Below are 24,276 nucleotides of genomic sequence, written 5' to 3'. Positions count from 1 at the left end.
CTGGCAGGGCCTGCCATTGGACAAAGTGAGGGAACTGCTTCAGGCAGCAGATACTGAAGCCATTCTTCTCTGTTGGAGGACAGAGCTGGGGAAGAATTGCAGCACAGGGGTGGAGAATTTGCTTTGCAGGCAGAAGGTCCCAGGTTCAATTGCTGGTGCCTCCAGGAACGGCTGGGAAAAACTGCTCCTTGAAGCCCTGAAGAGACACTGCCAGTCAGAGTAGATAATGCAAAGCTAGAAGGACCAGTTTTGGCATAAGGCTACTTCTGCACTATACATTTGAAGCAGTATCATGCCACTTTAAACAATCCCGGCTCCCCGCAAGGACTGCTGGGCACTTTGCAGTTTGTTAAGGGGACTGAGAGTTGTTAGGAAACCCCCATTCCCCTCACAGAGCTTCAATTCTCAAAGTGGCTTAATAGCCTCTTCCTCTTCTAAGGGAACTCTAGGAATTGTAGTTGTGAGATGAATAATGGGGTGGCCTCCAAGCAATTCTCAGCACCCTCAAAGACTACAGTTCCCAGGTTCTTTGAGGGGAAATCCATGGCAATTGATATGACAACTGCTTTAAATATACACTGCTTCCTATGTCCTGTGTATAAGCTACACAGTCGGTTGTTTCTTCCTCTGCCCCCAAAACAGCCTGTTACTGGTGTAATGGAGGACACTATCCCAACCCCGAGTTTGAATTAAGGTTCAATGCCCACACCAGTTGAGTGGCATATACATTGAGAAATAAATAAGTGAATGAATGAAGAAATGCCTTCATGCTAGTGGTGGGTGGGGCTAAGGCCAAAAGTGGAGGGGGCAACAAATGTAAATGTTGCCTTTGTGCAGTCAGCTAGCTTTTACACTTACTCCCCTCCTTCCATTCAGAGATGCAGAAGGCATTATCAGAGTGCAAGGACACATCACACTGAAAGAAGGTGCAAAGCAGACTTCTGGTCGGCTGTGGGAGCCATTACTGACGCGGATTTAGCCTCTACGGGGAAATCCGAGTTTAACAGGAGATTGGAGCTTCACAAAGGCGCTGTGAGCTCCAGAAAAACCCCAAAAGGGAGTTTTGGGTGCTGGGGACCCAGCGGCACCCCTGGTGTATCTCCCCCAGGGCTAAAGATCCTGTAAAAAGGCTCGGAAGCCCAGGGGGATGGCGGCGCGGGTGCATAGGGGGTTTAATCGCTACTCCTGTTAAGAGAAGCCTCAAGTTCCGATGGCAAAAGGCAGCTGATTTCCCAATATAAAAGGACAATCCAAAACAAAGTAAGAATAAATTTGGAATTATTTGGCAACAACCGGTTTTGAAGACAGAGGAAACGTAAAAAGGGGGAGTCCATCTCTCTGCTGGCATGAGAATGGAGCAGTAAGTTTTCTACTACAAAACCAAGACTACGTTGCTGCAAAAGGACAATAACTGATTTATTTGCTAAACATCTCTGACCCATTGGGGAGGGGAGGAAATAGCTGGGAAAGAGCTTTATGGACACAATATTTGCAACAGAGTAACAATCTTAAAATTCAATCAAGAAGCGGTTCGAGTGTGCTGCGAAAGGGGGAATCCCACTGACTCAGCCGAAAATAACTACCGGTAAGTAACTTTGATACCTCACAACTTTGAAACCTCGAAAGATCTCTCCAACTGGCATAAGCTCAAGGAGACCCAGAAGACTCGGCAGGGTCCGGAGAATTTTGCTGCATCATACCTTTGGTGACTCGTGAACTTTATTTTTTATTTTTCCTTTTTTATTTCTGGGGGGGGGGGGCTTGAGATTTCTCTAGTGGTGTGGATATTAGGTCAGGGAAGAGACTGAAGACGGCGGGTGGGACTTTCGTAATTTGGATAGGCTGAATTGGCAGCTGAAGAGAGAGCGTCACTCTATTGAAAAGGAGCTGATGCCATTATCCTTTGTTCACCTCCCGCTTGGTCTCTCTGTGGGCGCCTCATGCTTAAAACCAAGTGGTCAAAAAGATAATTACAATGGGTTTTTTGTGACTGTACTGTATTGACTTGTGAAACACCTAGTGGCAACTTATAATACTACAGGGAATATTGAGAGTGGAACTGCAGAGTGGGGGGGGGGGAATGGGAGAAAATCAGATAATCAAAATGAGCACGCAAGGGAAAAAGGGACTGGTAGCCACACCAACAGATAGGAGAAATTTGAAACAGGAGGAACTTAAATTAGATATTGCAGAGACCTTAGCAGAAATTAGAAAAGATATAAAAGATATAAAAGATACTGAAAAAAAATTAGATAACAAATTTGATAAAATGGAGGGGGGAATTATAAATCGGTGGCAGAACTAAGAGGCCAATTAGGAGAGGTCAGGACAAAAACACAAACCCTAGAAGAGACTGTAAAAAAGACACAGAAAGAAGTTAGAGAAAATAAAAAAGGGGGGGGGAATAAAACCAGAGATTGCTGATCTAGCTAAAATGCATGAAGAAACTATGGATGCTCTTGCCTTTATGGAAATGAAGGAATTAAATCTCCACTTCAGAGGAGTAACAGAGCAGGAAGGAGAGAATATAAAGGAAAGACTGATAAAGGAAATTGCAAATTGGCTAGAACTAGAGGAAGACCAAGTTGGAAAAACAATAGATAAGGCTTTTAGGATTAAATAGAAGACAGAAAGAGGTAAAAAAACTGCCTGGTGACTGCCTTGTATATTTGAACTCGAGAGAAATGAAAGATTTGATTTTAAGAACAAATTGAGAAAAAAGGTTACACATAGATGAAAAATTCATTATAATTTACAAGGAAACACCGAAAAGATTTCTGAAATGCCATTAAGTGTTACAATATGAGAACATCACAGCTGCAGACAGCCAGCTTGTTGGCATCATGTGATATGGCTAGCTGTGGGAAAGTAAATTCCCGGAAGTTCACAGGCTTTGGGAGTCTGTGTCCAGTGTGTAATTTGAGACCTTCCTGTTGCGTTTGTAAAGGAAGTCTTTGTCACTTGCTGGATGGAAACTGAAGTGATCGGACACGTTTTCTGTAGAGCTGTAATGTCAGAAATAAACAATATGTAAATAGATTTCTGACTACTCTTCTTTCCCCTGCGAAGGGGGAGAAGTGGGTGTGCATTTTCTACACTGGGAAATGTCGCCTATATCAAGATCTCTGGAACGCAGCCAGAGGCAGATCACCGGTAAACCAGCTCCGGGAGCAGGGAGAGGGGACAGCTTCTCCAGATGGGGCTAGTTTTCCAACATGAAGATTATAGAGACATTACCTTAATTTTAAGAAGAAATGAAATATGGTACAAGTGGGAATTCCCGGAGAGAATATCATTTTTTTACAAAGACAAGAAATTCAAAATCAAATCCCCCCCAAGAGATGGGAAAATTTATGAGAATGTACGGAAAAGAGCTGGGGGGGGAAAGAAGAGGACATACCACTGAAAGAAGAAGAGGAGGAGAAAGAAATTTAAAAATATAACTTTGTATTTAATTTCTGACAACAATGGGGTTGGAAATAATATCATGGAATGTAAATGGTTTAAACAATAAAATTAAAATAAAAAAATTAAAATAAAACAGAACCGACGTAATTTGCATACAAGAAACACATGTCGCGAAAAAACATAACAAAATTCTTAAAAATAAAAGACTGGGTAAAGAATATATATCAGCAGATGAAAGTCAGAAAAGGGGGGTAGAGTTGAATATAAAGGAAAAATATGAGTCACGCCAAAGATTTAAAGATGATAAAGGAAGAATTTTTGCAGTTGAAATGGCAATACAGGGCGAAAAACTAATTATAGTGGGAATCTATGCACCAAATGATAACAAAGCGAATTTCTATAAAGAGTTAGAGGACCAACTTTATGGACCAAAAATTAATATTAATTATTTAATGGGGTGGTTTCCCTAGAAATGGACAGAACAGAAAAGAAAAGGATAACAAATCAAGGGAAGCTGCCTAAAACATTTTTCAGTTTGGTACAAAATAATGATTTGATAGACATTTGGAGATTAAAGCATCCATTAGAAAAACAATTCAGTCACTTTTCTGAACCAAACCAGGGTGCTGGAAGAATCGATTATATTTGGACTTATAGGGAATTGGCAACAAGAACAACAAAAACAGAAATCCTCCCCAAAACTATTTCGGACCATAATGCAATAAAAATGGAAATGAAAGGTAAAGAAGAGACTACATTTAGGTGGAGGATGAATGACAGATTACTGGATAATCAAGTAATACTGCAAAAGGCACAAAAAAAACATTGAAAGATTATTTTGAGTTTAATATGAACAAAGGAGTTGTCAGGGAACTGCCATCAGTGCCGGAGGGAGAAAGCAAGCTCCAGAGGGATTCCAGAGAGTGTCCCGGGATGGGGAGAGGCAGCCCATCTTCTGGAGAAGAGAATCAGCGTAGCACCAGTGGAGAAGGTGGGGCAGATGGGGGAATCGGCGAGGCGGTCCCATGACTCCTTGCCGGGGACCAGTGGGGAGAGTAAGGGTCCTCCGCTGCCTACGCCCTCCTTGCGCAGAAGGCTTCTGCGCAGGGAGAGTAGGAGGAGACTAGGCGTCAAAGAGCTTCTTTGCTGGAAGAAGTTTAAGAAACGCCCACTGACGGATTCTGCCAGCGATTGAGACAGCCACGGGTGACAATGCACGAGCAACCCCTAGAACCATTACAGCAATCCGTCAGTCCCTGACGTTGCTTGTGCGCAGCCCTGGAGAGGCAGCACGATGAGCCAAACAGGGCCGGCCGGAGAGACAGAGCAAGAAGCCATGATGTGAGGTCTGGTCGAGAGGAACCGAGACCTGGAGGCGCATGTAGCTACCCTGTCTACGCGGCTGGAGGAGAGATGGGCTCAGGATGCACAGGTCAGAGAAGAAGAAGAAGAAGAAGAAGAAGAAGAAGAAGAAGAAGAAGAAGAGGAAGAGTAGTTTGGATTTGATATCCCGCTTTATCACTACCCTAAGGAGTCTCAAAGCGGCTAACATTCTCCTTTCCCTTCCTCCCCCACAACAAACACTCTGTGAGGTGAGTGGGGCTGAGAGACTTCAGAGAAGTGTGACTGGCCCAAGGTCACCCAGCAGCTGCATGTGGAGGAGCGGAGACGCAAACCCGGTTCCCCAGATTACGAGACTACTGCTCTTAACCACTACACCACACTGGCCACCCTGATAGGGAGGAAGGTCTCGCGGCTGGTACACAAGTTTGGTGGAAAGCCCCAAGACTACAATGCTTTCCGAACGGAAATTCAGTACTCTTTGGAATTGCAGAAAAATGACTTTGTGGATGACGGGGAGAGGGTGGCTTACATTGTGGGACATCTGCAGGATGGGGCGCGCGAATGGATCAGGCCCCTAATGGCGACGCAGAATGATGCATTGAAGGATCTTAAGAAATTCTACCAGGGAATGGACGCGATGTTCTCCAGCGAGGTTGAGCAAAGCGTGACACGGTGGGAGCTGATGGGGTGCATGCGGGGGGGCTGTCTGTCAGAAACTACTGGTCGCGTTTTGCGATGTTAGTCCACAAGCTCGGGTGGGATCTGGACTCTGAACCAATGCAAATGTTGTTTGAAGTGGGTTTGTCCCACAAAGTGAAAGACGAGTTGTCCCGAGCGCCCCGCCTGCGGTCGATGGATGAACTCACAAAGACTGTGCTTGCGATCGGTGTACGCCAGGAAGTGCGGGCTCAGGAGAAGTGGGAGATAAGGGCGGAACGTTTCCATGACAACCGCATTCCAGAGATGCCGAGGGAGCCTTCCCAGGCAGTGGAGCCGATGGAAATTGATGGAGCGCACGCGCGTGAAGTTTCAAACGCTGGTGAAGGTTGGAAAAGGGAGGGGAAGGAGTGGAAACTACCAAGAAGTGTTTCCTCTGTCAACGACCGGGACATTTTGCTAAGGTCTGCCCTCAACGAAAAGCCTGGCAAGGCATGATGGGTGCTGCAGGCCACGATGAGAAGGGGGAGGAAGGGCCGGTGCAGGGAAACAACAACGCCTGGCTGCCAACCAGCAGGGGCAGCAGCCAGGCCAGCGACCAATAGAAGTGCCCCAGCCTGACCCCCCCAAGGCAGCTATAGCCATAGAGGTGGTGCTAGAACTCCCAAATGGGCACCCCGTCAAAGTGGAGGGACTGCTAGATTCTGGCAGCTCGTGTAATTTCTTCAGCAGAGACTTCGCTCTGGAGCACCAACTCCACCTGTTACCACTAGATTTTCCCTTGCAGGTGACCACCATTGATGGCAGGGAACTCCTGGGAGGGGAAGTGACACACCAGACACCACCAATGCATATGAGGGTCTCCAGGCACATGGAAACCATTGCCTTTCACGTGGCCATGCTGGCAGGACCCCCAATAATACTGGGAATGAGCTGGCTGGCAATACATGACCCAGTGGTGTCATGGCATCAGCGGTCGGTCACCTTTGGGTCAGCTTACTGCTTAGAACACTGGGAGGGAAGGAACCAAGAATGACTGTGGCCAGGGTGGCTAGGTTGGCCCTGGAGCAAAAAGGGGAGGTGCCACCACAATATGCTGATTTGAAGGAGGTCTTCAGCGAGAGGGAGGCAGATAGACTGCCCCCCCCCCACAGGCCCTTTGACTGCCAAATCAACCTGCTTCCAGGGGCTCAGTTACCGGTGGGTAAGCTGTATGCCATGTCCGACCGGGAGATGCAGGAGTTGCGGCAGTTCATTGACAAGAACCTGAAGAGAGGGTTCATAAGGGAATCAAAGGCGGTGGGGGGCAGTCTGGTGTTCTTTGTGGACAAAAAAGAGACTAATCAGCCCAGACTAGTCGTGGATTACCGGGCCCTGAACCTGGTGTCAGAACCCGTGACTTTCCCAATGCCCAGGATTGAAGATATTTTGACACGTGTGAGGCAGGGGAAGATTTTTACCAAGCTGGACCTCAGGGGAGCATACAATCTGATTAGGATAAGGGAGGGGGACGAATGGAAAACGACCATGTTACCCCCCGGGGGCTTTTGAGTACTTAGTCATGCCATTTGGATTACAATCGGGGTCCGCCTGCTTTCAAGCCTTCATGCACCATGTGTTGGGGCCCTGCTGTACAAGAATTGCATAGCCTTTTTGGATGACATCTTAATCTATTCAGACAATGAAAAGCAACACGTCAGAGATGTGAGGGAGGTGCTACAGAGATTGAAGAAGCATCAGTTGTGGGTCAAGCTGGAAAAATGCCAATTCCACGCCACGGAAGTCGAGTTCCTGGGGTACAGGTTGTCAGACAAAGGACTAGCTATGGACCCAGGCAAAGTGAAGGCAGTGCTGGAATGGAAAGCCCCCCAAAACAGAAAGGATGTGCAGAGGTTCCTAGGCTTCAGCAACTTCTACAGGAAGTTCATAAAGAACTTCACTCACTTGACAGCGCCCATAACGGATTGTCTTAGTAGCATAAAGAAGTTTGCGTGGACAGAGGGTGTGCAGCAATCCTTTGAAAGACTGAAGAAGGTGTTCACCTCGGAAGAGCAGCTCCTGCGCGTGAAGCCCATGAGACTGGAGACGGACGCGTCCGACCGCGCCATTGGAGCGGTCCTTTTGCAGCCCGAGGCCAAGCAGAACTGGAGGCCGTGTGCCTTTTTCTCAAGGAAGCTGAGCAAGTCAGAGCAAAACTACACAGTGTATGACCGAGAACTGCTTGCGATCTATGCGGCATTTCGGCAATGGAGACATCTATTGATAGGGGTGCGGCACAAGATCCAGGTCCGAACTGACCACAAGAACTTGGAATACTGGCGGACCGTGCGAGTGCTCAACCAGAGACAGATCAGATGGTCCCAGGAGTTCGCCAAGTTTTCCTTCGAGATCCGATACGTGCCAGGAGAGGAAAACGTAAGGGCAGATGCTCTCTCCCGGAAAGCAGAGTACATGGAAGGAGAGGGACCACCAGAGACCAGGCACGTGTTCCCCGAGGACTGGTGGGTGTGTGGGGGAGCGTTGGTTGGGAAACAAGAACTGGCAGGGCTCACCAGAGACAATGAGTTCGCTCAGACAAAAATCAGGGAACTCCAGGATGGAAAGGAAGACAATGGAGGGTTTGAGGAAAAGGAAGGGCTACTGTACTATAAGGGGGCGCTGTATGTACCGGGGGAGACTTTGAGGGGGAAGGTACTTAGACAACTCCACGACAACCCAACAGCTGGGCACTTCGGTCAGCACAACACCATGCTACTTGTCACCAGGCAGTTCTGGTGGCCAAAGGTGAGGGAAGACGTATGAGAATATGTACGAGGGTGCGACCGATGTCAGAGGGCTAAGGGGGAAAGGGCTGCCCCCGCGAGGTTACTTACACCAGGAACTTACACCCTTACACCCTTACTTACACCCTTACACCCTTACTTACACCCTTACCTACACCAGGAAAGCCCTGGGAGGTGGTGTCCATTGATTTTATGACAGATCTGCCCAAGTCAAGGGGAAAGACAGCGGTCATGGTAGTAGTCGATCTACTGACTAAAATGTGCCATTTCGTAGCTTGCTCACATGCAACAACGGCAGAGGAGACAGCCAGGCTGTTTGTGGATCACATTTTTAGACTGCATGGGGCTCCCTCGAGGGTAATCTCGGATCGCGGGAAACAATTTACTTCCTGGTTCTGGAGGCAGCTCATGAGCTTGCTACAGGTCAATGGCAAGGCACCCAGAAACCAATGGACAAGCCGAAAGAGCGAACGGTATACTCCAGCAATACCTACGCTGCTATGTCAGTGAAAGACAGAACGACTGGGTAGAGAAATTAGCTTTGGCTGAATTTGCATACAATAACGCTGAACACGTGTCCACGGGAATGAGCCCTTTCATGGCCAATTACGGGTGTCACCCCAGGGCCTTCCCAGGGCGGGGGGAGGAAGGATGGAGTGTACCTGCGGCTGAGCAATTTGTGGAGGAAATGGAGGCCTTACACCAGCAACTCAGGTTGAACTTGGAGCGGGCCAAGGAAGTTTACAAGAGGCAGGCGGACAGGCACCGTCGGGAGGGGGAGGCCATACGGGTGGGAGACCGGGTGTGGTTGTTATCCCAAGGGTTGCCCCTAAAGGGAGGGTGCAAGAAGTTGCAGCCGAGGCGGCTGGGGCCTTTTGAGGTAATACAGCAGGTTAACCCAGTGGCATTTAAACTCAAGTTGCCTGACAGCTTGAAGATACATCTGGTGTTCCATAGGTCCCTACTTTCACCTTACAGGGAGGGGCGGGTATTCCCGGGACGGGAGGGAGGGGTTACCACCCACTCGCGGGTAGAGGAGAGGGAACACTGTAACGAAGCCACGGAAATACTCGATTCAAGGTGGCAAGGTTGCCAGGTAGAGTACTTGGTAGCCTGGGAGGGGGAACCTAGGTCGGAAAACATGTGGGTCCCTGCTGAATCAATCACTGATGGGTATCTGGCGGAAGAATTCCACAGTTTTTTCCCAGATAAGCCCAAACCATTAGCTAGATTCTGGGAGGAAGAATTTGGACCCACAGACGACGAAGGGGACTTTGTGGGTTTTCCTGCCTCCGAAGAGGAGGGAGAGTTGTCCGAGGGAGAAGAATCAGATTGGGAGGTTCAACCAGAGGGAAGAGATCCGAGTGGATGGGAGGCTGGTTTTGAATCCTCAGAAGATGATGACAGCTCCTTCAGGGGATTCCCTGCATCGCCGGCCGAGAGAGAGAGGAGGTTGTATCGGAAAATTGCGCCAGGGATGGGGGTGGGGTCCTGAGGAGGAGGTGGATGTCAGGGAACTGCCATCAGTGCCAGAGGGAGAAAGCAAGCTCCAGAGGGATTCCAGAGAGCGTCCCGGGATGGGGAGAGGCAGCCCATCTTCTGGGGAAGAGAATCAGTGTAGCACCAGTGGAGAAGGGGGGCAGATGGGGGAATCGGCGAGGCAGTCCCATGACTCCTTGCCGGGGACCAGCGGGGAGAGTAAGGGTCCTCCGCTGCCTACGCCCTCCTTGCGCAGAAGGCTTCCACGCAGGGAGAGTAGGAGGACACTAGGCGTCAAAGAGCTTCTTTGCTGGCAGAAGTTTAAGAAACGCCCACTGATGGATTCTGCCAGTGATTGAGACAGCCACGGGTGAGTGGCTGTCCGGACAGAAATGGTTCACTCAGGCAACCCAGCCAGGTGTTGGCACCGGCTTACACACGAGCAACCCCTAGAACCATTACAGGAGTGGACATTAATACTGTATGGGATGCATCAAAGGTGGTAATAAGAGGATTTTGGATACAGCAGAACGCAATTCAAAAAAGATCAAGAGAGAGTAAAAAGGAAAAGATATTTAAACAAATAATAAGTAATGAAAAAAATTAGCAAACAACTCCAAAGACAATCAAGCTAAAACTGATATAAAAAAGTTACAAACACAATTTTTGATATTAATAAATCAAGAAATAGAATGGAAAATTAAATTTTTAAAGCAAAGAAATTTTGAATCTGTGAATAAGATAGGAAAATTACTCGCCTGGCAACTTAGGAAGAGACAAAAACAGAATACAATAACGAAATTGACGGTTGAAGGGAAAACAGTTGAAAATCCAGATGAAATTAAGAAGAATTTTCAAGGATACTATAAACACTTATTTAGTAAAGGAAAGGAAGATGAAGGTAAAATAGAAGAATATTTGGAACAGAACAAATTGAAGAGAATATCAAGCTAGGAGAGAATTCAACTCAATAATAATATAACAATAGAAGAAGTTAAAATGGCAATAAAACAAGCAGTAATTGGTAAGGCATCTGGCCCAGACAGATTGACACCCAAATACTATAAGAAATGCTCAGAATTCTGGAGACCTGGAGAGAAGCCCATATCACCCTGCTTCCTAAACCTGACACAGACCCGACTCAAGTCAAAAATTATAGACCAATCTTTCTCCTAAATAATGACTATAAATTATTTGCTAGTATTCTAGCCAATCGGTATAAACAAATATTAGGAGAGAGAATTGGGAAAAACCAAGCCGGCTTTGTGCCTGGTTGACAACTGAAAGATAATGTTAGAAACATTATTGATATAAATGAATTTTTGGATGGCAGAAGGGATATGTTCTTAGATGCCGAGAAGGCATTCGATAATGTGTCGTGGCACTTCATAAAAAAAAATCTAGAAATTATGAACATGGGAACGACATTTATAAATGGAATTAAATCTATTCAGAACAATATGCCAGATTAATAATCAATAACACACTTACGGAAAGAATTGAAATATCAAAAGGGGTGCCCGTTATTCCGTTATTATTTATAACAACATTAGACATCCTGCTGAAAAAAATAGACAAAACAAAAGAAATAAAGAGCATTGGAATTGGCTATAGAGAGTACAAGTATAAAGCATTTGCAGATGATGTGTTGACGTTGGAACAACCAACAACTAGTGCAGTTGAAGCAGTGAAAAGGATAGAAGAATATGGTCACCTAGCAGGATTCAAACTTAATAAGAGCAAAACAAAATTATTAGCAAAAAATATGGACAGTAAGGAAATAGAAGAGACACAAATGAAAACACGACTAATGACTGCAAAAAGGTAAAGTACCTGGGCATATGGCTTACAACAAAAAACATCAACCTCTACAAGGACAATTATGAAAAGGTATGGAACGAGATAAAGCAAGACCTAGAAATTTGGACTAGAATGAAATTATCGCTGATGGGCAGAATTGCAGCTATTAAAATGAACATGTTCCCAAAATTGTTATTTTTATTCCAGACCATCCCCATCGTATGCGGAGCAAAGCAATTTGATATTTGCCGAAAATGAATCTCTAAATTTATCTGGCTGGGGAAGAAGCCTAGGATTAAATACAAAATTTTGACAGATGTAAAAGAGAGAGGTGGCTTCTCACAACAAGATTTAAAAATTTATTACGAGGCATCTTGCTTTAGTTGGTTGCATGAATAGATGACACTGGACAATGAGGAGGTATTAGATCTAGAAGGATTCGATAACAGGTTCGGATGGCACGTTTACATGTGGTATGAAAAGGTAAAAGTACATAAAGGGTTTCTGCACCATATCATCAGAAAATCCTTGTATGAGGTATGGAATAGGCATAAAAATCTGTTAGAACGCAAAACCCCTTGGTGGATTTCACCACTGGAGGCATTTGCAGTAAAAAAGAAGAATATGGGGAAGGAATGGGCGACATATAGAGATTTATTGGTGGAAGTCGATGGTAAATTAAAATTAAAATCATTTGAAGAGTTGAGGGAAGCTAACTGATTGGTTACAGTACCACCAATTGCAAGATGTCTTTAGGAAAGATTATAAAAGTAATGGATTTGGATTTAGTGTTAACTAAATCAAAAATTGAGACAGAACAGTTGTGTAGTAAAAAGAAAATGGTGTCAAAATGTACAAGGTACTATTAGAGTGGAATACAAAGGATGAGGAGGTAAAGAGTGTGATAAGATGGGCACAGGATTTGGGAGATAATATTGATTTTGAGAGATGGGAAGTAATGTGGAATAAAACAATCAAATTTACTGCATGTGTGGCTCTCCAAGAGAACTTAATGAAGATGATGTATCGTTCGTACATTACCTTGAGTAAGCTTGCTAAAATGTATAGGTGTCAGGATAAATCATGCTGGAAATGTAGGGTGAAGGAAGGGAACTTCCTACATATGTGGTGGACCTGCACCAAAGTTAAGTTTTTCTGGGACACTGTTTACAATGAATTAAATAGGATACTAAAATACAACTTTAGTAAAAAAAAAAACCAGAGGCATTCTTACTGGGGCTAATTAGTGAAGAAATTAATAAAAAAGATGTAAATTTATTCATGTACACCACAACGGCAGCAAGAATCCTCCTGGCCCAAAGATGGAAACAGCAAGAACTCCCCACACTTGAGGACTGGCAGATAAAGATGGCAGAATTTGTGGAGTTGGCGAAGTTGACGGGGAAAATCAGGAATCGATCCGATGAAAGATTTCAAAAGGACTGGAGCAAATTTATTTATTATTTGAAAGAAAATTGTACTTATCTGAAAACGTTTGTAGCTTTAACATGAAATGTTTAGTAATGTGAAATTAAGATGCTAATTTACAAATGAGAGAGTGATTTTTAAATGTTGATATAAAGTAAAGAAGTGATAATGGAAATGTGATAGAATTGTTAATGTCATAGGGAAGTCAGAAAAGAGGGAGGGAAGGAGGTCAATGCTCTTTTTGAGCAAATAATATATGCTGTGAATATGTGTATTGAATTAAAATGAAATACAGTGGTACCTTGGGTTACATATGCTTCAGGTTACATACGCTTCAGGTTACAGACTCCGCTAACCCAGAAATAGTACCTCGGCAGCGCGGCAGCAGCAGCAGCAGCAGCAGGAGAAGGAGGCCTCATTAGCTAAGGTGGTAATTAGTCTTCCGGGTTAGCGCGATCGGCTAATGGCGGATTCCCTCCGAGCTCCGGAGGGAATCGGCTCTGCTGCAGACGGGTCTCACCGTGACGGCGATGCGGGGACCCTTAGAAACCGCAGGCGCGGAAGCCTGTGGACTTGGTGACTCGGTGGGCACCTCAAGCGCCCCCCCGACCCACGAAGAGCCTTTTTAAAGGCTACGGAGAGGGTACGGAGAGTGGCGTGGTGCTGTGAGTAGACCGCTACTGCAGTGGAGCGAAGCTGCGAGCCATGGCCGGAGAGCGCTGACTTTTTCCCCTGAAATTTGGACTTGAAACAACCCGTGAGTAGAATGGACTTTAAAATGTTTACCTTTGAATTTGGTACGACCGGGGGATGTGCTAAAGGGAAGTCCGCACCCCCTCTACCTACAAAAGATTTAAAGCAAGGATCGGAGAACTAAGGTGGAGAGATCTCTTTTTTTTCGGTACGAGTTAAAAGACATTAATTCCATGAATTTGACAGAAGAAGATTTGTGCTGGAGAGTAAGAGTCGAATTTTAGAAGCTTGGCTTGTTGCAGCAGCTGTTACCAAGTATTTTGGATGGAAGAAAATTTGACGAGACTGTGCCAGAGCTCCTTCGAGAACTGAGGACCAACAAAGAGGGCTACCAACAAAACCGGCAGAGAGAGACTGACAGAGATTTGAAGGCCTCTGATGTGAGGAATCCAGGCTAAGAACTGTTTTGTGGACATTTATTTGGGAAGGGACAGAAACCGGGGTAGGGAGGGAGGGGAGAACAGAACTTTAAAACATTTATGACTTTTGTGTTTGGCTATTATGACCTACATTTAATATAAAAAGGGGGAAATTCGTGGAAGGGAATTTGGGTCGACCTTAGAAAAGGACTTAATATTTATAAGAAAACTGGACAAGTAAAATTTGGCCAAGTAATAAGAATTAATTTTAAAAACAACAATAATATGTTAAAGAAGAGAGATAAGAACCTGCTGAGCTAATTATTGGATTTGGGATGTATGAAGGGGGGGTGGGGGGAAGTCAGGGAGGGAGGTTAAGAAAGTAAGGTTATGAAATTATACATGTTTTGTTTTTGTTTTTATTTGTGTGTGTGTTTCTAAAATGTGAAAACCCAATAAAAATTATTTTTTTAAAAAAAAGCTAAGGTGGTGATTAAGAACAGTTTCAGGTTAAGAACAGACCTCCAGAACGAATTAAGTACTTAACCTGAGGTACCACTGTATGGAAAACTCAATAAAAATTATGTTAAAAAAAAAGAACGAAGGTGAAAAGCAGGACATGGGAGGGGTGTGACTTGGGAAGAGGTGGTGGGACTAGGAAGAGACTTGAGAGACTTGAAGAAACGTACCCTCTTCCACAGTCCCACAGTGGCATAGCATAGCATAGCATAGCATAGCATAGCATAGCATAGCATAGCATAGCATAGCATAGGTAGCTCACTGAGACTAAACAGTTCCTGGTCCTCAAACCCATGGAGTCCACAATAAAATCTGACTATGAATGGCTACATGCTCTGGCCAGATTCCATCAAACTTGATTTAAGGCAAAATGTCTAACAGCCATGTAGTTTCTCAACAAACACCTTGCTTGGAAGAAGGCTCAAAGAGTTGCATTTTCAGGTTGAATCTGATACATGAAAGAAGGCATTCTGTCTGAACTTCAATGAGATCAGATCTAGAGAAAACATAAACTTGATGGAACCTTGATCATTTGAGTCTGGAAGTGCAGAGGAACCCCCACTGCCAGAAACATATCCAACATGCATAACCATGACTTTTTCACAAGGAAACGGCATACATCCTTCCTCTAGGTCAGGGGTTGGGCAAATGCAACCCTCTGCACGTCACTGGGCTATTTATTTGTTTTATTAAACAAAATTGATGCACCGCTTAATTGTAATGAAAAGTCTAAGCGGTTTACAACAAAATAAAATCAAACATTAACATTAGCATTAGCAGACTGCTAAATACAGTGGTGCCTTGGGTTACATATGCTTCAGGTTACATACTCTTCAGGTTACAGACTCCACTAACCCAGAAATAGTACCTCGGGTTAAGAACTTTGCTTCAGGATGAGAACAGAAATCATGCTCCACTGGCGCGACAGCAGCAGCAGCAGGAGGCCCCATTAGTTAAAGTGGTGCTTCAGATTAAGAACAGTTTCAGGTTAAGAAGGGACCTCCAGAACGAATTAAGTACATAACCAGAGGTACCACTGTGTAGGCCATTAGTTGTCGAACCAGTGCACCATGGCACCCTGGGGAGATTGAGGACACTAATTTCAGAAAAGGCAAGCTGGGCTGTCATGTGCAGTGTGTCAGCTGGGACCTGCAGAACAGTGGTCTTGCTTGGGTTCCTGTCAGCATGCGTGCTCCCACTTTACATGTGCGCCAAAAATGTTGCCCAAAAGGGGCAGGGTGGTACAGGAATCCCCACATACGCACAATCTGTAATGGAGCCCCAGTGTAAGCAGTTCCCACAGGGGAGCTGCAGAAAGAATGTGGTTGGTCAAGGGAGCCATGGACTCAAAAGGCATTCAAACATTCAGCAATAGGCTAAAAAGGTCTGTGTTTTAAACTCAACTTCTATTATACCTTATATCATTTCAGACCATTAGAGTCAAACAATGGTTGGAAGGCACCAGGTTCCCCACCCCTGCTATAAAATAATTTGTAGCCGTATTAATTTCTTCTTTCCAAAAGAAAAAAAAAATTAGGTTCTGAGTATTTTGGATGGCAAGCTTCCCCTCTCCTCCAATTATTATTATTGTTCTAAAGCTGCAACCCATGAGGCAGTGAGGGTGAAAGGAAGGAACTGCCCTGCTGGTGAGACCATTGCTCATTAGCAAATTGAGATCCTTGGAGCATTTGGCAGTGAAAGGATAGGCACATTTTCTTTTCCATGGCATCATTTGCTCTTCCCTTCCAATTACCCGACTTTATTCCTTAGTACTCAACTTCCCTACAAAGCGACGACCTTGTCTATTTGTCGCATAACTGTTGTTGCTATGGTAGATCTACAAAGGAGGAGGAGAGGAAGGAGAAGGGAAATGCTAATTAATAAAATCATCCTACTATTTGTCTTGGATCTGAACTCTAGGTCACACATCAAGCCAAGAGCAATGCTTAAATAGCATTGTGGTAGAAACATGCTTCTAGGAGGAGCAGGGCTTAAATAACATGGTGAACCTCCTCCCCTCTGTCACACAGATAGCCTCCAGCATGTGGTGGCCTGGAGGACGGGATCTGCATGATTTCTCCAACTCCAAGAGAGGGAGAGACTAATGTGAGCCAGGCTGTTGCACAACTGCGTGCACATGAATTTATTTGTTCCAATATGCTGCCTTTCGGAACATAAATCCTCACCATTAAATTCACCTGAAGCACCTCCTTGTCCATTAGGCACCACTCAGATTATTGCAATTCACCTGGAGAAGCCCTCCTAATGGACCAACACTTGTTGCTGTTATTAATTAATTAATTAATTGAATTTGCCCTTCACCCGAGGATCACAGAGTGGTTCACAATATAAAAACATAAAAATGTGTGACAGTAACAAGCAAAAAGAATACCCCTCTCCTACAGTATTATTATTATTCTCTGAACAGGGAGTTTCTATAAAGCCCTTGTTACTAATGCCATCTGTCCCCCACTCTGGAGTTGTCTAAGGCTATGTACACACCATACATTTACAGTAATGCACACTTAAAGCACATGACTTTCCCCCAAGAATCATGGGAACTGTAGTTTATCCCCATAGACCTACAATTCTCAACACCCTTAAAAAACTATAGCTCCCAAGATTCTTTGGGGGAGGTAATGGGATTTAAATGTGCACAGCCTAATCTTAATTCAAAACTGTTTCAACAAGTGGCCATTGCCACATCCCTAGATTAATGATGCGTTCTGTGAAGAAGGAACCCTCTTTTGTCTGACTCTTGCAGGATTCCTCCACACTGGCATAGTGTGACTGGGGCTGTGGGGTGGTCGGCCCTGGGCACATTATTCTGAGGGTGCAAAAGGGCGTAACCAGGTGCCTCCATGAACAGGCAACCTATGGAGAGGGAAGCTGCACCAGGGGAAGCCTGGTTGGCTGGTGTGGAGCCGTGCTCTCCTCTCTCTCTCTAGGAGAAGGAGGCACCATCCCAGCCCAAAAGGCCGGGCCCTGGTGCAGCTTGCTTCCGCGCAGGGCGCCTGTTGCATCCTCTCCGAATCTGGTGGCATCAGCGTTAGAAGACCCTGGGTGCCAAAAAGCCATAGTACGCCACTATTCCTCCATCCCAGAGAGCCAATTTGTGCTACAGCCGCTCTCTCCTCACCCCTTTCTATCTGGTCCAAGTTTTCCCTTTTACATGCACAGGAGTTGCTACCATAGCATTTAAAGAGAAAAAAATGCTTTACACTCTGCACAGCTTAAAGAAAAGGAATGACCCTCTTCTCTCCTCTCCCCTTGCTAGCACATCTGATTATTAGTTGTGGCTGTGTGTGTGTGTGTGTGTGTGTGGCATCTTGTAAATAAATAAAACATTGCCACATCTCTGTAAATCTGCAGATGTTTATCACCAGACAGCATAAGAGAGAAGTTGTTTCACTATGTCTTGGGCCATAAAGCTAAAAGTTTTGCTCTTCTGGGCAGACAACTCTTTGTTTATCATCTTGCTTCTGCCCTGCAGGGAACTAGGCTAGCAGCCATTGCCAAAGCTGGTAGTAGTGACCTCAGAATTTATATTTGATGAAAGCGGAAGAATTATGTACTTCCCAGTGGCTGTGCTGTGCCTAAGCCAGGCATAGGTAGATTTAGGTGGGTTCTGTTAGTATTTGTATTGTATTTGCATTGTTGCAAATTGTTTGCATTGTTGCATTGTTGCATTGTTGTTGTTGTTGCTTTATTTGTACCACACCCATCTGACTGGGTTGCCCCAGCCACTCTGGGGGGCTTACAGAATATGCAAAAACATAACAAAACGTTAAACGTTAAAAAATCGCTATGTAGGGTTGAATTCAGATGTCTTCTAAAGGTTGTGTGATTGTTTATCTCCTTGACCTCTGAAGGGAGGGTGTTCAACAGGGAGGGCGCCAAGAAGGCCCTCTGCCTGATTCCCTGTAGCTTCAATTCTCACTTCAGCTTCCCTGGGTGGCTGTGAGTTCTAGTACTGTGAGAGAGGGGGGAAAAGGTTTGCAAACAATCGCTGATATTTGACTTTTCTAAATGTGAGAGTTAAGAGGGTCCGCATTACTGAAGGCACAGTGGGAGCAAGCAAATATGGCAAAATGCAAGAAACCAACCCATCTCCCTCCCGCTTTTAAAAAAGGAGGAAGAAAGACTAGATTCTCCACCAGCAGCAAAGAGCAAAATGATATTCTGTATGAGTGCTCGAAGGAGAAATAAACGTCTTTGTTGAGATGTCAATTAAAGGCAGTTCCAGAATTGGTTATACATGGCCAGAGGGTACAGCAACAGCTTCCATCTTATAAGCAAGTGTTCAGAAAATAGGGAAACAGAGACACTTTTTGAGTGGCATCTACAGGAATAAAGGGGGTCCTCGTGAGCCTGTGTGGATGGGTGTTTATAAGATTGCCACAGCAAAGCGAGCAATGAATAGCTGCTTTCCTTCAACTTTCTTTCTGTGCTTCTTGTCTGCTGTCCCGAATCCACAAGGCCAGTCAAAGTGCCACCCTCACCTCTGCTTAACAGGAAACTGATGCATGGATCCAAAAAGACAGAGTATTCCACTTCTTAAAAAGAAAAGGGGGAAAAGGAAAGCCTTTAGCGTCAATGTATTTGGACCTACCTGTGGCTTTTAACGTTGGCTGCTCTCCTAGCAACAGTTTTAATCTTTTGGCATGAATTTTCCCTTGATAGTGTGACTCAGCCACGACGGCTGAAGTAAAGGACATGTTACAGAGCGTACAGCATTTGTTCTTATCCACCGATGCATTGTCGCTGCCCTGGAGGATGAGAAGGAAGAAGCAAGGATGTTATGCATGTCAAAGGCAGCCGTCACAAGAGGGCCAGACTCAGATGCAAATTCTGGTACCACCAGATCTTGGGGCTGGATTTTGAGGACTCTGGGTCTGACGGATCCATTTCAGACTGAAATCATGAGGCATCTGAAAGGGGGAAGGAATAGGAGAAGTGGGCTGGGATGAAAGGCAAGTGGCTAATGTGGGACTCTCCAGATGTTGTTGGACTCCAGCTCCCATCAACATCTGGAAAGCACCAGGTTGGCTACCCCTGATATCAGGGGTATAGTGGGGGGGGCAGGGGGGCTGTAGCCTAGGCCGTGTTTAGGGAAGTTTTTAATGTCTGGTTTTTATTGTATTTTAAATATTTTGTTGGCTGGAGAAACCCAGCCAGATGGGAGGGGTATAAATAAATTATTATTATTATTATTATTATTAGGCACAAGCCAGGTGCCCCCCACAGGGATCCCTGTTCCACCCTGCCGGTGTCTGTGGGCCTTGGAGCCTGGCTGAATAGCTGCCCAGCCAGCGTCAGGGGGGAGGATTGCCTGCCAAGGGCTACGTCAGCCAACCAGGCTTCTCCCTGCATGGATGGGCAGTGACACAGCACAGCCCCACTTGGTTCTGTTGGGCAGGGCTGAACTGGCACATGCACCCCATGGTGTTGGTGGCAAGGGCTGGCCTGGCGTGGTGGGTTCTGTTGACCCTCCATGCCCTGCTTGGGGCATGTGCCCCAGGCAACAAAAAAGGATGCAACACTGCTGCCTGATATAAAGAACAATTACTTGTTGCATTCCTGCCAACATGGAAACTGTTGGACCTAGAAGCACGGCCTTGTCAGTGAAATTACCTAGCTAGGAAGGTAAGAAGACTAGCCCTGGCCTGGCTCCAAATAAGAATGTTTGTGTCTATTAAGGGAAGTATATTCTTGATGAGAAATAGTTCTATAGTTCTAGCTAAGTAGCTGGAGAAACAAAGAAGCCATGCTTGCCCCTTTGTTCTCAGAAAATACATCCAAGAGTAGGAGGCAGTTGTAAAAAGGATATAAGCTAACACATTATCAGTCTAAATTTCAAAGGGCAGAGAGAGGTTAGCATACAAGTTAAAGGTACAGGGTTAGCCTGTGAATCTGGAGGCCCCTTACTCTGCTTAAGCACCACGCAGACCCTTTTCTGCACGCTGGATCACACCCAAACTTCCAACAGAAACAGCAGAGGAACTCTCTGCAAGCCACTTCAGCAGCTGAGGGTTCTCATAACAGCCCTTCATCTGCCTGCATCTAAATCAGGGCTGGCAACTCACTGGCTGAGGGGACAAATGCAGCCCTACAGGCCTCACTATGGTCTTCAGAAGGTTGCCCAAGAGGGAATGTGGCCCTTGGGTAAAAAAAAATTCCCCACCACATTTTAAACAACCACCACAACAATTTTATTATTTATACCCTGCCCATCTGGCTGGGTTTCCCCAGCCACTCTGGGCATCTTACAATAGATGCATCCTTGTCCTGCCCAAACGTTTGATTTCAAGAGGCTCAGGAGAGGAGAAGATGCTTACATGACTCTAGTGCACATGTGTATACTTCATCAGCATTTTCAAAAAGCATCCTCAGAAGTCAAACAGGGACAGGTAGCAGAAAACCGGGTTAAGCTGGAATAGATGGACAGCTTTGACAGTGGATTCATTTCCTGTGAGCTGCCTCTTACACCCCCCCCCCCAAAACATCCCCCAGCGTGAGTAACACTGATGCTGCAAGCTTGTATCAAACACATTATGCTAAGCTTGAGCCCAAATTTCTCAAGGACATTTTTCAAGGGGTGTGTGGCCTGAGATGTTTTTATTTTTCTCACTGTGTCCCCCTCCCCAGAAAGAGAAGACCATGCTGCAAAATTACAGCTGAATATAGTCTACCATCTAATCATAGTGGATGCTGTTCCCTGACCCAAAGAAGCAACAGCACCCCATAATGACACACAACATCCAGAGCATTGTGAAGGATGTAAAATGGTGGCCTGACAGCTTCTGCCCTTTGCCCTGACATCCCACCAAAAAACCTAAAACAAACCTTGGGAGCGGGGAAAAAGAAATTTCTGTTCCCCCTGGAGGAATTTAAGAAATTAGTCCTCCCAGTTCCTTTGTCCACACATAGTGGTGATGAATTTCGAGAGGCCATTTATACACAACAGCTATATGGGAGAAGCAGAAGCCAGGACAACAGCAGAGTAGGTAAACCTTTGCTCTGCATTTTGGTTGCTCTCTCAGCAAGGACAGCCGAACTGCCAGACTGGAGTTGCCATATTTCAAACAGTGAAAATCTGGACAGAAAAGTTGTTGAGTTTTTAAGGGAAATCAACCAAAATGACACTGCTGGCATGGATTGCCATTTAAACAAAATTGCCATGTTGATGTGTCTTATTATTCTGGGCTAGGGAGGGTTGCAGGTCATTTCATTGCTAGGGTGGTACCAAAATTTTCTATTTCTCTTGGGTGGAGTATCATCATGTTTTAATATTTTATATTTACTGTTAATGTTTATATGAATTTCTCTTCTTTTCTGTGGCATAATGTTTTTATGTATATGTTTTCCAATGCAAGTCACTTGGAGACTTATAAGTAAAAAATAACTAATATGCTTAAATAGTAATAGTAATAATGCTTTAAATTGTGCTTTAAATTGAGCTTAAACAGATGACCAATGGAGATGGCATAAGATCAGAAACGACTGCTCCAATCTTTAGGCCCAGATAATAGTCTGTTGACAGGAGTACGCCAGCAGTAAATCGCACTGTACACGTTGGAGTTAACCCTTTATTAACAAGAACAGGATCTGCACAGATTTGGCAGAGTGTCAGGCCTAATGAGCGCAGGAACTCATGCCACTAGGTCTTGCTGCATGGATCAGTTACCAAGACGAAAGGTCCTCACCTCCCCACAGCTGTCTTTGTCTCCTCCTCTTCTGGTTTCCCCCCAAGCAATCAAAGACTGTGCCTGTGTGCCTCCTGTCTTTGCTCCTTCTACTTCATGCCTCTTCTGGTTCTGGGAGAGAGGGGAGCTTGTTGCAGCAGCAGGAGGAGACACCTTCTCCAGCCTGACTCCTCTCTGCCTCTTGGCTTCCGTCCCCTCCCTCCCCTGCTTCAGCTTCACCCTCCGATTCTGGACTTCTTCCTGCCACACACTCTCCCAGCTCACTAAGCCCTGTTACCCCTTCAGTGACACCTCCTCTTCCCAGTCTTTTCCCTCTGACCACTCATCATTGTCCCACCACCGCTCCCCATGCTCTGAGCCTTCTTCCCTTGGCGGTTCCCCAGCTGGTTCCTCCCACCATTCCCCTGCATCCAACCAGTCCATGACATCTGGACTCCATATTTTGGATCTCTTGAGGTTTCTGGAATGCCTTTGAAAGACCGTGGATCGAGTCTACCATTATTGGCCCTGAAAATAATGGACATGTTTTGAGTGTGAGAGGTGAGCTGCATGCCATATTGATGCCCTTTATGTTGGGCACCTCTTATTTAGTTATTCTGCCATCTTTCTCTCACTCCATAAACACAAGCACAGCTTCCATCAGTAACAGCCATGACAGTTAGACCACCTGCAAATAGAACCTGTCATAAATTAGAAGATGCTTCCAGCCACATTAAAAATTAAAACTCTAGGAGATTAGTTTGTTTTTAAAAAGATCACAAAAAATAGCAGCCTTCCAGACAAAAATACATACCCATGCTGGGCTTCCATTGCATTCAAGCTCAGTGTTCTGGATGACAAATGCAGCAAGGAAGCCCGATTTGTATGTAATGAATATTCACCAAGCCCTATCAGATTTGTGAAATGGTAAGCCTGAACTTTAGGAACATAAGAGAAAGTGAAATGGATGTGTCCAAATTCGACAACAAACCTATAAACTAAGGGCATTTGCAGATGACGCAGTTCTTTTTGTGGTAAACCCTTTGGTTAATGTGATAAAGCTATTTGAAATGATAAAGCAATTTGGTGATTTAGCTGGTTTTTATACTAATAGGGATAAAACTAAAATGTTGGTGAAAACTATGGATCAGCATATGAGAAAAGTTCTGCAAGAGAACTTGGGGTAAAGGAGGAAAAAATGTGAAATATTTAGGTATATGTATAACAAATAAAAATGCAGTGTTATATTAAAATAATTATGCAAAAGTGTGGAACAATACCAGTAATAAGTAATATGAACTGCTTCAAACAATGGCAAAAAGAACTATCTAAATTTATCTGGCAGGAGAAAAAAATCCAGGAATAATTCCCCCCCCCCCACTATCTTCCCCATTTATTTACTGATATTATTATTATTTTTTGATAATATTTATTACTTTTAAACCTTACAAACAAGAAGAAAAAGAAAAGGAGAAAAAAAGAAGAAAAAACAAAGGAAAGAAAAAACAATACAATACAATATATAAACAACAACCACACAACACATTAAACTAAACAAAACAGAACAAAAACAATTTAAAAACATACATCATACCATTTCAATGCCTTATCTTTCATTCCCTTGTTTCATCGACTTCCTCTCACCTCCCTTTTTGTAATTCCACTTCTATTAATTGTTTCAGCAAATCCTTTCCATCTTTCACTATTTTCTGTCATATAAATATCTTAACTTATTTTAACCTTATTTTCCATTAATACTATAATACTTATTAATGCTTAACTCCTTATAACACTTCTACTAAGGCCATATAATTTCATTCCAACATTTTTCTAACACTCTTTAATTTTACCATATTTCTATAAATAAACTTTAAACTTTTTCCAATCTTCTTCCACCGTCTCTTCTCCCTGGTCTCGGATTCTGCCAGTCATTTCTGTCAATTCCATATAGTCCATCAACCTGGTGCTCTTCTGTCCGAGGCTCTTAACTCTTTTCCAAGTCCCTTCTGCAAGTCTTCTTCGCATTTATACATACACTTTACTTTGTCTTCTGCTGATCTT

General features: G+C 44.6%; 1 protein-coding gene across 3 annotated transcripts in view; it reads right to left on the bottom strand.

Moving 5' to 3' along the window:
* ZMAT4 (zinc finger matrin-type 4) overlaps positions 1 to 24,276 on the bottom strand; it is a 284,724-nt gene that overhangs the window by 77,184 nt on the left and 183,264 nt on the right. For all 3 annotated transcript variants that reach the window (XM_079989030.1, XM_079989032.1, XM_079989031.1), the window contains exon 4: positions 19,143 to 19,299. In XM_079989030.1, coding sequence (XP_079845156.1) covers positions 19,143 to 19,299 — 157 coding nt within the window. The remainder of the gene's footprint in view (positions 1 to 19,142; positions 19,300 to 24,276) is intronic.

Source organism: Podarcis cretensis, assembly GCF_951804945.1.
Source record: "Podarcis cretensis genome assembly, chromosome: 8".
Taxonomy (NCBI): domain Eukaryota; kingdom Metazoa; phylum Chordata; class Lepidosauria; order Squamata; family Lacertidae; genus Podarcis; species Podarcis cretensis.
This window is presented reverse-complemented; position numbering and strand designations above follow the sequence as displayed.